This window comes from Austrofundulus limnaeus, unplaced genomic scaffold, assembly GCF_001266775.1.
Source record: "Austrofundulus limnaeus strain Quisiro unplaced genomic scaffold, Austrofundulus_limnaeus-1.0 Scaffold1, whole genome shotgun sequence".
NCBI classification, from domain to species: domain Eukaryota; kingdom Metazoa; phylum Chordata; class Actinopteri; order Cyprinodontiformes; family Rivulidae; genus Austrofundulus; species Austrofundulus limnaeus.
In genome coordinates, this window is record NW_013952403.1 from 9,838,765 (window position 1) to 9,854,071 (window position 15,307).

A 15,307-nucleotide genomic window follows, 5' to 3' on the forward strand; every position below is an offset into this window, starting at 1 on the left:
CACACACACACACACAAACACACACTTCTTTTCTCTGTGGCACAGCTTGGAGCAGCGTTATCTCCAAACCCTCCGCGCCGTGTTTTTTTTAGCTGCTTCCGCGCTCAGCAGTTTGGAGAGATGTGTGCGCAAAGCTTCCACCCTCCTCCCCCTCCTCCTCCTCCTCATTCTCCTCTTCATCCTCCTCCTCCTCCTCTTCCCTGCTCATTTCAGCATCCCAGCACTCCGGAGCAGCGCGCTCACAGAAGCAGAATAACGAGCTGATTTCATGCGACGAGGTTTAAGAATTAAAACAAACAAAACTTTGCGTTTAGTTTGATTTAACTTTTTAAATGTAATTTTTTTTGTAAGAGTTCACAGTGGATTTTTTTGCTGGATGCATGATGTAACACGATGCTGGATGCGATGATCGATTCCTGTCCGGACAGGAGGCACCGCGCGCACCTTTACGCACGCACGCAGGGCTCGCAGGATGGACAGTGGACGCACGTTCTGTCATGAAACGCTGCACGCGAGGAACCGGGCTCCTCCAACCCTGAACTTCTGGGACTCCATCATCCAGATTTCGTGCTTTTTTTWAAAAACCCTCCTCGTTTTGCAAAAAGAGCGAAGAAAATAAATAAGTAAATAAAAAAATGAGCGAAAACTGCAAACCTGCCAAAGAGCAGGGCTCCGCGCAAAACCCTCCGACGGATGTGATCGAGCTGAACGTGGGTGGGCAGGTGTATTACACGCGCCACGCCACCCTGACGGGCTTTCCGAACTCCCTGCTCGGGAAGCTCTTCTCCAACAAGAAGGGCTCCACGAACGACTTGTCGCGGGACCTCAGAGGACGCTTCTTCATCGACAGGGACGGCTTCTTGTTCCGATACGTGCTCGACTACCTCAGAGACAAGCAGGTGGTCCTCCCCGACCACTTCCCGGAGAGGGGCAGGTTGAAAAGAGAGGCGGAGTACTTCCAGCTGCCAGAGCTGGCCAAACTTTTGTCCGCGGACGAGTCCAAACTCTTCCCGGACGACCTGTGCTTCAGCGACCGGGACGACGAGTCTCAGGGCGGCGAGCAGAGGTTCTACCCGTCCCACTCCCTGGACAGGAGGTACGGCTACATCACGGTGGCGTTCCGAGGCAGGGAAGGCCAGGGCGACTCCAGGGCCAAGAAGTTCCCGCGGATCTTCATCAGCAGCAGGATCGGCTTGGCCCAGGAGGTGTTCGGAGACGCGCTGAACGAGAACCGGGACGCGGACAGGCCGCCGGACCGCTACACCTGCAGGTTCTACCTGAAGTTCAAGCACCTGGAGAGGGCTTTTGACATGCTGTCGGAGTGCGGCTTCCACATCGTGGCCTGCAACACGTCCCTGACCGCGTCCTCCTCCGGGGGCCATTACGCGGAGGGCAGGGTCTGGTCCAATTACGCACAGTACATCTTCTACCGTGAGTGAAGGCTTCTCTCAGCTCCTGTGCAAAAAATGCTTCCAGAAACGCACTAATAAGTCAACAAAAACACAAAGAATCAAATGCAAACTCCTTCCCTCCATTTTCCCCTAACTCCTCTGTCAGCTGCTGACATGAAACTTGTGTTTAAAGGTTCGAGATGTTCATGATCCCCCGGGGAAGTTGAGTCACAATGCAAGCACACATGCGTCATGCGTAAACACGGCAGATTCTGCCAGCCGCTGGGCTATGAATAATCCAGCACCAGTGGGCAGGAAAAGAAAGAGAGAAAGAAATGCTTTTATTCTTTGAATCAGTTGGAGACGATATGAAAAAAATGCGCACCAGAAATGAGCTTAATTAGCAGAGAATCTGGTCTCATTTCTGTGCAGAATGCAGGAGGTGGGGTGGGGAGTTAGGTTGGACCATATGGCCAATTAAAAAGCAGTTTTGTTTATTATCTTTGAATTTCTTCCTTCGGAAGAGCTGGAGAGCTCCGTTTGTGTGGTGGAGGTGCAAGAAAAGTTAAAGGTGCACGCTGCAGTTCTGAATATCCTAAGTGAACTCAAACAGAGCAGCTTGAAAACGCTCTAGATTTCCAGATGCTCAAAAAAATTGAAATAGGGGTGTGCGCTCAATGTAAACAAAGCACACAAATCTGCTGAAACCCCACCAAAAAGTGTTAGGTGTAAAGGGAAGAAAGTGTGGGGGGGAAGTGAGGATTTAAAGGAGGCTGGATGAAAGATGGATGAGAGAGAGAGAGAGAGAGCTCGAGGAGGAAGAGTGATGGAGAGGAGGAAGAGGAGGGAGTAAAAGTTGCATGAGACCTGGCCATGGTGGAGAAGGAGCTGATGCAGAAAGAAGTGAGAGGGAACCAAAATAGATTAAAGTCGGGATCAGACAGGAAAGTTCATCGGGTGGGGAGGAGGAATTTATGGCAGGTGTGTAGGTTTTTTTTTATATTTCAATGTTGGAGAGGGACGAGGTGAGAGTCAAGAGGAAAGCTGCACTTAATGTAGGCACGAGGAGACGGAGGCCTTGTCAGGATGATGGATAGACGCATCAGAAGCAGACAGGCGTGAGAGCTCTTCCTCCCGCAGCGGCCCCGAATCCACCATCAGAACCAATCCTGTAACCTCAGTCTGAATGTGGGCCACCGGCTGGCCCCGAGCAGGTGAACAAAGATGCGTCTTTTTTTGCTTTTCTTTTTCTTTTGTAGAGGAGCCTCTGTTATTGTTTGCTGTGCCCCCACTTTGCTGTGATCATCCCCATGCAAACATCCAAACACGATGTGAAACTGATACAGGCTGCAAGTGTAAAACGAGCAATCCAGAGCAGTAAACAAATGGACGGACCTGTCACTCTCCCAGCATCACTCACATTCTTCTTCTTCTTGAATACATCAACAGTTTACAGTTTTTGTTTTGGCCACATCCTGGTATCATCATGTGCAAACAGTTCTGCCCCCATTAGGACTCAATGCTGCAGCCAATGGTCCTGCAGCCAAAATATAATAATAATAATAAATACTTTAAGTCAAAGGGTACTCTCATTATGGGGACACAGGGTCTGAACATTTATTAGGAGTTTAAATCTCATGTCTCTCACCAAAATTTTTACATCCACCTTCTTTATTAATGAATTCAGAGATGTTGACAGGCTATAGCAGGTAAAAACCCAGGGTGCAGGCGGGTTCTAAAATAGAAAACAAGGTATTTAATTTAAATCAAAAGGCTGGCAGTTCAGCACAAAAACTCACATGAAAGTCCACGGCAGACTGAACAATGATCCGACCAAGACAGAAGACAAGACTCGGAATATAAAGCAAACAAATTAAGAGACAATGGGAAACACCTGGGGAGACAAAAGAGGAAACACGTGAGCGTGGGCGGGGCTGGAGGTGAGACAACAGGGAAGAGAAACACAGGGGGAACAGAGAAAACACTAGAAAATGAAGACAAAAACACAGATCATGACAGATGTTAGATGTTCCAACATAAGATCTCCACATTTCTGTCAGTTATCATGACTGTGTGGAGCTGAGAAATTCTCCATGCCAACAGAGGTGTGTGTGTGTGTGTTTTAGTATTTGTTACATTATAAGGCCCATTTTTCCAAAATATACCTTGTGGCATTGGCAGTTCAGGCAAGGGCGCTGTCCGTCTGGTGCGCCACATGAGGGATGAAAAACCACCTTTTATACTGTTTTATCAGTATAGTTGATTTAGTCTGTACAATAATCACTGGTTACTCAAATTTATAAAGGTACCTTGTTCTGTGGGTTTCTCAGCTTCTTTTTTGTGAGAGGTTTTATGATGCAGATGATATTTCATGAAAATATAAAATGTATAAGAGAGAGTATACCCCTGAACCCCCCTAGAACTTCACTCCACAGCTGCTGGTTAACTTGAACAGGTGTTCCTCCTTGCTGTCAGCAGATGTTGGCAGTAGACTTCAGGTATTTTGTATATTTAATTGGACAACCTGGTTTCTAAAGATAAAAATATATATATATATAAAAGAAAACTTTTTAAATTTGGCAGTGACATTAATACCCACTACTCCTTATAAGGACTAAAGATTGAGCCCCATAAGTTCAAATGCTATTTTATTTTATTTTTTGGGAAGGGGTTTAGGTTTAAGACTAAGGTGTGAATTAAGGGTGAGTTAGGTTTAGGGTAAAGATCAGGTTCAGGCTATAGAAATAAATGAAAAAAAAAAAGAATGTAAAATAGAAGTAAACGAAGAAAGACATAATATGTTTGTGTGTTTGTATGGGCAAAGGTGTATAGAATCATTTTAATGAGTAGCTTTTTTTCCTCATTGTTTAGTAAAGATTAGGTCCAGAGTCATAAAAGAAGACTGAAATGTAAACATGTACAAGATGTCACCATTAGACTGCTTCAGAGGAACAGAAGACGTGATTGAACTTTGGGATTGTCAGTTCTAGAAACAGCATCATCTCCTCCACTCTGACAGAACCAGTGTCCTGCAGTCAAAAATGGAAAACATCAACTGTAAAAGTAGAGATTGACCATAGGACTGCCTCTTCAAATAACTGTGCAGCCTTGATTTTTTTGGCCTGAAATGAGATGACGTGTGGCCATAAAGGCTTCAGAACAATGGTCACAAATCAGCAGGGAGAGACATGGAAGGGAATCAGTTGTTTGGGTTCCACAAAGGCAGAGATTGGCTCACTGCTGAGGCCTGCTGGAGTCAGGATTGGCAGTGCCTACAAGAGATGGATGGTGTTCCCATGAATAACTCATTTATGTCTTTAATAGCACCTGGGCAGAGGAATTGTTGGAAGAGAGGGAAGGTGTAGCAGAACTCTGTGCACTTTATCAATCCAAGAACACAATGTGCTCTGGCTTTATAAGAAATCGGACTTTACTGAGAAACAGAAAATTGAGTTTTATTTTAAATCAACTAACCTTTAAAGCAGCACACATTGGATCTTTGAGACGACTTATTCAGCTACGTTCTGTCAGAACTATTAACACTCAGCTTTAAACATGTTCAGAAACAGGCCTGCAGAGGAAAAAAAAACTTTAGAGAAAATGCATTCTCTGCAAAACAGCTGTGTAAATGCTGAGAGCTGAATGATTGCTGAACCTCGCTGAAAAGGCTGAAACTTAGTTGTTAAAGCTAAAACAAGCAAAACACTAGACTAGCTAATCAAAGGAAAATGCTATCTAAAAGCTAAAATGATCAAAACGCTAGCTTAAACAGCAAAAGCAAAATGCCAGCTAAAAGCGAAGAGTATCAGAACACTAGTCAAAAGTATCAATAGGCCAGCTAAAAACTAATGTAGCAAAAGCTGGGTAGAAGCTAAATATAACTAAAGTGTAGCTAAAAGTAACAAAATGCTAACTAAAAACTAGAAGTAGCAAAATGCTAGGCTAGAAGAATCAGAAGAATGGCTAAAAGTGTCAGTAGGCCAGCTAAAATCTAATGTAGCAAAAGCTGGGTAGAAGCTAAAAGTAACAAACAGGTAGCTACGAGTTAAAAACAGCTAAAGGTTGGTTAAACAGCAAAAGAATAGTTAAAATTGGGTTAGCTTGAAGTTAACAGGAGCAGACACGTATATAAAAGCAGTAAAAGGCTAAATAAAAGCTAAAAGTAGCAGAATGTTAACTAAAATCAAGAAGTAGCATAAAAAGACAAAAATAGATCAAGTTAGCTAAAGCAGTTTTAAGAGAGATCAATGTTTTGAAATCAACTGAATCGATCTAAATGTATTTCTCTGAGGAAAATAGTTGTAAACAAAAATGGTTGAATGGCAGGCGAATATGAAATCACCTGTTTGTGTTTGTTGATTTTTCTCAAATCTTGCATGAACTTCTGAACAGACTGGAACAAAACTCTCTAAAAGTAATCAGGACAATAATTAAACGGATCCTGACTTCACACAAGAGTGCAGTTTTCTCTGATTAATAAAAGAAAATACAGGCTTTTTCTTCATTAATGCTTACATGTAAATTATAGAGATTAAGGAAAAAGTCACCTAATTCAAGCTTTTGTCCAATTAAATACATAAAGGAACTGCTTGGCCTTTATTTTAAACACTTGGTTATTTTGCCCCTGATTCAGCTATTTCTGCACCATAAAGCCGCTGCAGGAGCACAGGTAGAACGGTTTCTTCCTCTGTCTGACATTTAACACCTTAATGATCACTCCAGAGGTGCTTAATGGCTTCTTGGATGTGAATCTCCTCACTCTGCAGGACGCTGTCTTTTCTGAAGACACCTGGACTCTCTGTTTTGCAGGAGGTGACCTTTGCAGATGAATGTGTTTTTTCGAGGTTCTGTGTTTGTCTCTTTCCGATGTGGCATCACTTCGAGGGTGATGAGATGGGTCGAAATAGGTCGGACACCTCATCTTGCTTAATCAGGGCTTGTGCAGAAAGAAAAACCAGGTGTGGCTCAGGGTGAAAGGAGAGGCTGATATAGATGTTTCAATCTGCCTGCGTTGCTTGTTCACCTCCCTGTCAGGGTGACACTCGGCGGACTGGCACGTCCCGACTCATGGAGGGGGACAGCGCTCGTTTGTCATTAACACCCAGCCGGGGAAGCTGTCACTCTTCTCATGGAGAGCATCTAATGTGGACTACGAGCTCAGTAACCTTGAACCGGACAAACTCGGGACGCTGTGTAAAATGTAAATAAAAAAACAGAACAGACTCATCTGCAAATCTCATAAACCCATATTTTATCACAAATATTGTTTCGTCTGATCGGTCTCATCAAAGTTCCTGATGAGAGCCGCTCTGGGAGGGCCGGTTGGGGGCTGCAGGGTGGATGGAGGTAATTACCGTTGATAAATTCAAGCATATGCAGATGTTACAGACATCATTTTACATGGTAACAGAATGACTGTAGTCATCAGTTGGGCCAGACACAAACTGATGAAGTGAATCTTGTTGGAATGGATTTCCCTCTCCCTTTGAGGGAGTTTGCAAGAGAAGCTCTTTTTTTTCTGCTGCAAGGACACTGGCCTAATTTGTGAGTTAACAAGCATGTAAAGGATGCTTCTCTTGAGGCAGTTAGCATTAGCACTATGAGACCTGGAGAGCATAAAAGCATCCAGGATAATTCTGTACTCCTTGACTGTTAATTCATGCACAGAGAGGTTTGCACTCAGTACACAAATATGCTGTATATGGATTTATTTTTCCAAACTAAAAGCCCTCTCTGCCTTTCATGCCAAAATTTTAGACAAATATAATTTTAAATTGAGAACCATTTTGTTTAAACTTTGAAAATAACATTATGTGTGATCTCATTTACTTAGATGTCACACTCAAAGCAATTGACTCTCAGCTACTACCATATCAAATTTTAGCTCTGTAATAATAAAAAAAATTGTGTTTTCTAAAAACAGTTGTCTGTGGTGGTCATGTTCACAGATAGTGACTCCAAAAGTTAATCAGTCGTAGACGTACACCCAGTGATTAATGTCTGAACGTTTCATTAAAATCTCTCCACTTGTTCATGAAATATTTTGCTAACAGACAAACACTGGTGACAACAATACTGAAGTTTGAAGCAAAGATCATGCTGTAATGAGTAGCACTTAAAGTACTATTTGTGAATTATTCTCAGGTACTACCACACCAAATTTTAGCACGGTATCTGTAAAATTTACTCAGTTACAGCTATTTTTGTGATTTGTAAGGTCAGTTAGCTGTGGTGGTCATCTTGAATAGCATTGACTCCACTTGTAAAATAACATTTAGTGATTATTTATTGCAAGTYTCATTAAAATCCATCTTGTGATTTTTGAGATAGTTTGCTAACAGACAAAAATATCTCCAACTAGTAAATGGCAAAAATTTAAACAAAGACCCAATCAGTATGTTATTTCTCAGACTACATGTTTGGACTCAGTCTCAGTTACTATCACACCAAATTTGAGTTCAATATCTGTAAAATTGTGTGCATTATTGCCATAGTTACACTTTTTAAGGTTAGTTAATTTTGGCAGCCATCTTGAATCACATTGACTTCAAATGTTAATCATTTGGAGTTGAACACTTAAAGATTACTTCCAATAAGTTTTGATAAAATCTGTCCAGTGATTCATGAGCTATTTTGCTAACAGACAGAGACCTCATCGCCTGCCTGTGCCTTTTGCCGGTGGGCGATAATGACGGTAGGCGGCTTCTCCTGATTTTGTTTACTTTACAAAATCTTGTCCAGAAAATGTTATTGCACCTGAGCCACGCAGCACCTGAAGCACTTGAAGATGAATCAGACTGTTTCAGTCTCGCAAGGACGAGGCTGCGACAACGCAAACAACAGACAGTAATGAAAGTGAATTAAACCTGATTTTTTTTTTTCAGAAAAATATTTTTTATTAAAAAAAATTCAAAAGATGTTAAGTATAGTTTTGATTAGTTCACATCAGAGCTGAGATTTTTATTTAAAAACCTTTGGGCCACTTGAGTCATAAATTTYACATGATTTTTTTTATGCTGCAGAACTTTCATCCCATAATTATCTRATCTAGGTTTATATGTCTGAAACGCTGTGAAAAGTAGCCCTAAACCTGGGTGAGAAACTCAGTGACATTTGGCATCCGAGTTGATCAACTCAGCTGAACTCAGCTTTCAGTCCACATCACGTCTCACTTCTCTGCCAATTAAAAGCTTTAAAGTCTTCAAGCAAATCCCACAAAATTACTACCTCTCTGGCACGAGGACAAACACCCCTGGTGCTGATGGAGAGCTGTTTGAGGAGCCACCCCCCCCCCCCCCCCCCCCCCCCCCCAACCCTGTGGAGAATGGCTTCATGCAGAACTCCGCTCCATCTCAGTGATATTTTATAAGAAGTGCAGACACCGCCTGAGTCTGGACCTGCCCTGGCTTTTTACTGTGGAGGAAATAAGATCTCTTAGTCGGGCGGCAGTGAGCTGAGAAAAACACATTACAATCAATAGCTTCCCTGAAAAGACACTAAAGTGCACACACCCACTTGTTTAAATGGACCAGAGGAGGACCGTGTTTCCTGACAGGGCTCTTATTGTTTCCAGTTGAGAGTTTGAAGGGAGACTTCAGATCTTGACACTTGACTAGTTTTTTTTTCTTTTGTAAAACTCTCAAACACAGACAAGCAGTCGTTCAGGTGTAAAATTAGAAAAGAACACATTTCTTTTATACACTGACAAAAAAAAGGTTAAGCACAGAAGAGCAATGGTCTGGTTTAAACATGATTTGGTCCACATGCAGAGCGGAAAAGGGTGTGTTGAGAGGAGWGGGCCAGATTTGGTGTGAAATTGCCACTGCTGCCTGACTGCTGACAATGCAAGTTGTTTGTCAACCATGTGGGCCAGGTCTGGCAATGATGGCACTGTTTTTAAGATGACATGCCYCAACTGACCCACTTGTGGTTTGGTTTATGTGGACTAAATTGGTCAATATCACAACTGGCCTGTTTGTGGTTAGTTTGTGTGGCCCAAATCTGTCAATGCCACAACTGACCCACTTGTGGTTTGGTTTATGTAGCCCATACTGGTCAATGCCACAACTGGCCCACTTTTGGCATATGTGGCCCAAATCTGTAAATTCCGCAACTGGCCCACTTGTGGTTAGACTTATTTGGCCCAAATCTGTCAATGCCACAATTGGCCCGCTTGTGGTTTGGTTTATGTGGTGCTGGTCCATGCATTGACCACCCCTGGAAAACCACATCTAGACAACCAAAGGGCCATCATTCTGTGCGGTATCTGGGCCGAGTGTTAGTTCAGAGTATGCTTTGTGGGCCAGAACTGGGCCAGACAAATTTTGCTATGTGGGTATGACTGGTAAAGAGGTTTAAAACAAGCACCAGCATGCGTAGGTAGTTTTATCTATTTGGTCTGATATTGATATTGTTATACTGTAATCACCTGACAGTTCATCAACTCATGAAATTTTTTTTATTTCTACCATCATCTGGTTTCTGCACATTTTCTTTTTTTTCTTCAGTGAGTGTGTTTTACCTCACTCAGTCTAGGTTTTTGGGTGTTTTGTGTCATGGTCACTTCAATGTATGTTGCCAACTGCTGTTAACTGGAAAATTGATTTTTTTTTCCCTCTTTCTTCTCATGTTTTATGGGCATTGTTAATTTTTAATTTCTCCAATGCTCAGAGCATCTGATTGCTGATGATTGTAGGGTCAATAAGAATATTTAGATTATGATAAATGTGCTCCACTTATTTGCTGACATGCTGGATATTGAGATTATTTTGCTCTGGGGGTGCTAAAAACATTTTGCATTTTGAAACAAAACACATTCATATTTTGTAAAAAAAATTAACTTTTGCAGAACACAATGATTAAAAAAGAAGCACTTCTTAGCCTCTTTTGCCAACTACCCATTCTTTGGCATGGCCTGAAAAAATTTTCTGTTGCTATTATTGGATGTTGGCTGGCTTCCTAATCGGGTCGCCCCTCTGGACTACAGCATCCATCCATTTAGAAACAATGCTGCAGCCTCTTCCTCCTCCTCCTGATCCTCCCTCTCACTGGAGCGCCTGCATCCGTTCGCCCATCGCTGCTCGCCTGCTGGATTCAGCGGGATTCATTTTCTGTGGGGGGAAATTGGTGTGCTGATTGGRCTATTTACTCGTGGATTAGCCATTAAAAAGCTGTTAGTGACTTTCCCACTATCAGTTCAATGCAATCATTTTGCCAGGGAGATAAGGTCATTATTACAGACTGCAGAGAGGTTCAACCCCCCCTCCATCARATCTCCTGAACTCTGTTCAGTTTAAACTGCTGCATGTGCTGAAGGGAAGCAATGGACAAATTATTGCCCCGCCCCTCGAGATATATCCCCCGCTATTGTATCTATTATTATCACATTTGAAAAAGCTATTAAGTTTGTATCCATGAGTTTATTTCTTTTTGTGTTGCTTGTTTACATTCAGGGAGCAGATTTTTTTTCRCTCCACACAGCATATTTCTGTTTGTAAGCAGATCTAAACAAGATCGTAGTTATTTCTGGAGGAGAAAGACAGCCTCAGTGTCTTTACTTGAACACTTCACAAGCCAGCAGGCAGAACTGTGCCGAATTTCTGCTTCATAATTAGCTGAGTGGGAGGAAGTGAGATGAAACAAGAAGAAGGTGCAGAGAGAGAAAAAGAGGAAGACTGAAAATCTTCTGCTAGGACGCGCTCTTCCAAACTTTGTGACGGGAGCTCAGGATGGCCTCGGGGTCGACCGATACGCTCCGCTGTTCTCTCACTAACCACCAGAAAGTTTTTTTTGTTTTACTTGTCGTTTGTTTTTTGCTGCCACCCAGCGTGGATCACAGTTTTAAAAAACATGTGGTTTTTCTCCAGGGGCGGACTGGGAAGAAAAAGTGGCCTGGGACTTCCTGACAGACACTTTCAACAAGTCAATCAAGGAGGAGATATATGTCCAACAAATTACTTCACTGAATCAAACTAAATATATTTATAGATTTATTTTGGTGTCTCTCAGTATAAACTATGAGCTACCGAAATGATAAAACAAGATTTATTTTTCTTACTAAACAGATATGCCTTCAAATATTATAGTATGTAACTGTACTTTCCACCTGAACAAAAGATAAAATATTTTATTTGAGTAGAATAATGCAGTAATTAAAACAAAATGTAAAGTCAATCGGTGTCAGGGATGCAATGGATCCAACCACTGCCAGGCTGATTAGTGGGAGGACTTAATTTCTGAATTATAAAAGCATTCTTTTGCTTATAAAATGATGGATATTCCCATATGCACATCCTTTAAATCCAAGAATTCAAAGAAAACATCTTTAAATTTCAGAAACTTGGCAAAATACAATATATTTTACCCATTTTGTCACATAACTGGCATATTCTCCTCTGAAAGTGGCTCAGCAAAAGTGAAACAGGAAGTGACATCAAAGGGGAACTCTTTAAGAAGGTGAACTTCCTGGTCTTCGTTTAATGAAACAATATTTAAACTCTTTTTCGTCTCTCTGATATTGACTCAAACTAATAAAAGAATCAGCAGATTCTTCTCTACAGTCTGTAGCAACTCTCTCTTTACATGCAGACATGCCCCTTTGACGTCACTTCCTGTTACTTCACATGTCAATATCTCAACAACCYTTWATCTCAGTAGCATGAAATATCTTTTGTAATATGCTATTTACGTTATTTTGCCAAAAATGTATTCATGTTTATTAAAAAAATGATGTCACAGTCACTTTAAAGACATAGTTTCGTCAAATGATTTAATGGGGGATTCGATCATCAGTTTTCCAAAAAATTGGAGAGACTCTACAAGAGTTTACTGCGTGACTGCATGGCCGAGCGTGACAGCGCCTCCACGGGCTGAACCATCTTTGGCCCAACAGCCCACTGACTGAGCGGCCCACTGGGAAAAATCCCAGTATTCCTGTTGTCTAGTCCACCCCTGGTTTTCTATCAAATCACCTCAGAGTGCATTGAACTTTTGTCCAAATATCCACAATCAAAACTTCCATTACAAAACTGAAATTGAAAAAAAAATTGTTAAGCTACATAAAAAGCTGTAGAAACTTTAAAATTCTCGGACATGACCACGAGAGCAGGCGATTTCTTTCAGTTCAAGAATTTTTAAGATATTTTTTAAGATCTTTTGAAGAGATGATTTTGCAACATGACCATTGAGGATTATGTTTTTGTCAGTGTTTCTGTCATGCTTCAGGGATGTTCAGTACAGGTCCTAGAGGGGCAACTGCATGTTTTAAAGGGGACCTGTCGTGCAAAATCCACGTTTTTAGCCTTTAAGTACGCTTTGTTGTGTTATTGGGAGTATTTAGGAGTGAAGAAAATTAGAATTTAGTCTTTCCCGGTGCTGTGTAGATATCTTTATTTTCTGTTTGGGTCATATCTTTCAGTCTGTTCAGTTTCTCTGTTCCCTGTTATGTTTTTTTTTTAATAATAACATCACGTCTGTTTCAAAACTTATTTTGGTCCAGCTGAAGGTAATTGTATGACTAAATTCTTTGCAATTTAATGTCTAAATCTGAATTTGTCTCCTTGTTCGTGTCTCGCCTTCCAGTAAAAACATGTTTCTTACATTTTAATAAAATATTCAATAAAAAGTTTCAGCACTGATAGATAATCGTGATAATCGGTGGCGGGGTGTGAAGCGCCTTATTTGCATTTAAAGAGACAGCACCAAAACGAGTTGCTGGACGCACTTCAGAACAGGGGTGAAAGTGGGGATTGTGGAGTTACAATAAGGAGGATTTCAGACCAAAGCATTGCAGTTCCACTTTATGTAGACCCCAAGTGAACGATTTAAATGTGAAAAGGAATTTAAAAGCATGAAGTGTCCCCTTTAACTGTTTCTCCACATTATCTGAATTGAAACTGTGAGGTTAGATGTCAGGTATTTTCCGTTCACGTGTTTGCGTGTTTTATTCCAGGTGGGCCCTCACAGTGGTCGTCCTCGCACTGCGACTGCTTCTGCAAGAGCCACAAGAGCGAGCGCGAGGGAGAGAGCGGCACCTCTTTCAACGACCTCTCCACTTCTTGCTCCGAGACCCAGTCGGAGGCCAGCTCCCCGCAAGGGACCGTGATCTGTGGGCCCGTGAGCCGGCAGGCCAACATCCAGACGCTGGACCGCCCCGGGCCCAAGGGCCCCGTGCACATGCTGCACCAGGCCGAGATGCGCCGCAAGACGGACGGGCTCCGCGTGCGAACCTTCGGCGTGCGCGAGCGAGAGGCCTCAAAGAGGAAAGCCAACAAGGAGAAGATGACGCCGGAGCAGGAGCTGGAGAAATGCATCCAGGACTTCCGGCGCATCAGGATCCCCGATCGCTTCCCTGAGAGGAAGTACATGTGGCAATCGGAGCTGCTGAGGAAGTACCGTCTATAAGTCTGAAGTGGAAAAAAAAGCTAATAAAAAAGATAGAGACAATGCTGAACTATCACTACACAGCCTGTAAAGAGGATTGAAATGCATATGGCAATACACTGCACACTCTAAGACACAATCTGTACCAGGAAAAAAAAAAKACACACAACAACCCAAAGCACATGCAGTACAAAGCAGAGAAGTTATTGATTTATAACGTTTGCACAGTGTCGTGTTCAGTATGCACGTGTGTAAATCCGAATGAGGCTACAAACAAAAGACACAATGCAGGTTTGAACATCACCAACAACAAAGAAACCTCAGGGGAACCATCGTTTCAGTTCACCAACCTATCACACTGTGTGTGCTGTAGCTGTTTTTAAAACCCGATGTAACCAGATGGTGCTGCGAGGACGCGACAGAATCTCCCTGTACTTCACCGAGAACACACACGTATGTTAAGTATGCTTTGGCAACAGCACTGCATGTCATTTCACCTTTAGCATAAAATGTGCAATACTGAACCAAGTTTCAATTCATCCAATGGGTATAAAAAAATGAGGGAGAGTTGAGAGGAGCACTGCCTGGATCTGTTTGCCAACGTAGAACTCTTTGTCTGATGTTGTCATTTTGTGTTGGTTAGACGGTTTACTGTAGGACAAAGAGCCAATCCATATCGGTCCAATTCATGATTGTAAGTGTGCTGAAAAAAATTCAAAAGCAAATAAAGGGTTAGAATTATACCTGATGATGATGGACTTTGTTGTGATGTTTAAACAACTCTACTCTGAAGAAACAAGCGTTCAGAACCTGCCTCCTTTGTTTACCGTGTTGGCCGGAGCAAGAGAGCTTTTATCTTAGAGCTCAAAACGGATCAAATATAAAACATGCCCACATCACCATCATACATAGCTAAAACCTCCTGCACCCTGGACTGAGACCAGCCGACGTGAGCAGACCAAAAACAGCAAGCCTGGCTGTTGTCTGTTTCATCAAGCATAAAAGCTAACGTGGATGGGTGTCTACGCCTGGTCCAACTCAAGTCCCGCAGGTCAAATATGGTCCGCCACAGCATTTTGTGTGGTTCCCAAGAGCTTCAAATATGTATTAATATCTTAAAATGAGCATATGCTGCTTAAAAGCCAKCATTGACCATAAACTCTATTCCTATATCCATGTCACTGCGTTTTCACCAGCTTCTTTTCCTGCAGTCCAGTTACACTCGGAACTGGGAATTTCCTGCTTAGAAGTCGTAAATTTAAATTCCGGTGGGAACTGGGTTGAAAATGAAGTCTCCAGATTCTGAATTATGTGACACTTTGCTCCAATCCTTTCCAGTTTCCTTTATGAAGAAAAGGTTTCAAAATCTTCAAGTTTAAAATTATAATTTGCAAAATTACAACCTAAAATGCTAAACAATGATTATGGTCGACAGTAAAGATTTTGGGATCCAAAAAAAAAGAAAAAAAAAAGAAAAACCTTTATTGTAGTTATTCTCCTTGGCTCCAAGTGAGTTTCATCAGTATCTTTTAATT

General features: G+C 42.0%; 1 protein-coding gene across 1 annotated transcript; it reads left to right on the plus strand.

Annotated features, from left to right (window-relative positions):
- Positions 1 to 207: 207 nt before the first annotated feature.
- LOC106517945 (BTB/POZ domain-containing protein KCTD16) lies at positions 208 to 14,520 on the plus strand. Its single transcript, XM_014009002.1, has 2 exons — positions 208 to 1,431; positions 13,342 to 14,520. The coding sequence occupies exons 1-2, from the start codon at positions 636 to 638 to the stop codon at positions 13,791 to 13,793; spliced, it is 1,248 nt and encodes a 415-aa protein (XP_013864456.1). The 5' UTR covers positions 208 to 635; the 3' UTR covers positions 13,794 to 14,520.
- The last annotated feature ends 787 nt before the right edge of the window (positions 14,521 to 15,307 follow it).

Coding starts and splice junctions, on each gene's coding strand:
- LOC106517945 (XM_014009002.1), top strand. CDS start 636: ATGAGCGAAAACTGCAAACCTGCCAAAGAGCAGGGCTCCGCGCAAAAC. Junction 1,432..13,341: donor CGCACAGTACATCTTCTACC/GTGAGTGAAGGC, acceptor GTTTTATTCCAG/GTGGGCCCTCACAGTGGTCG.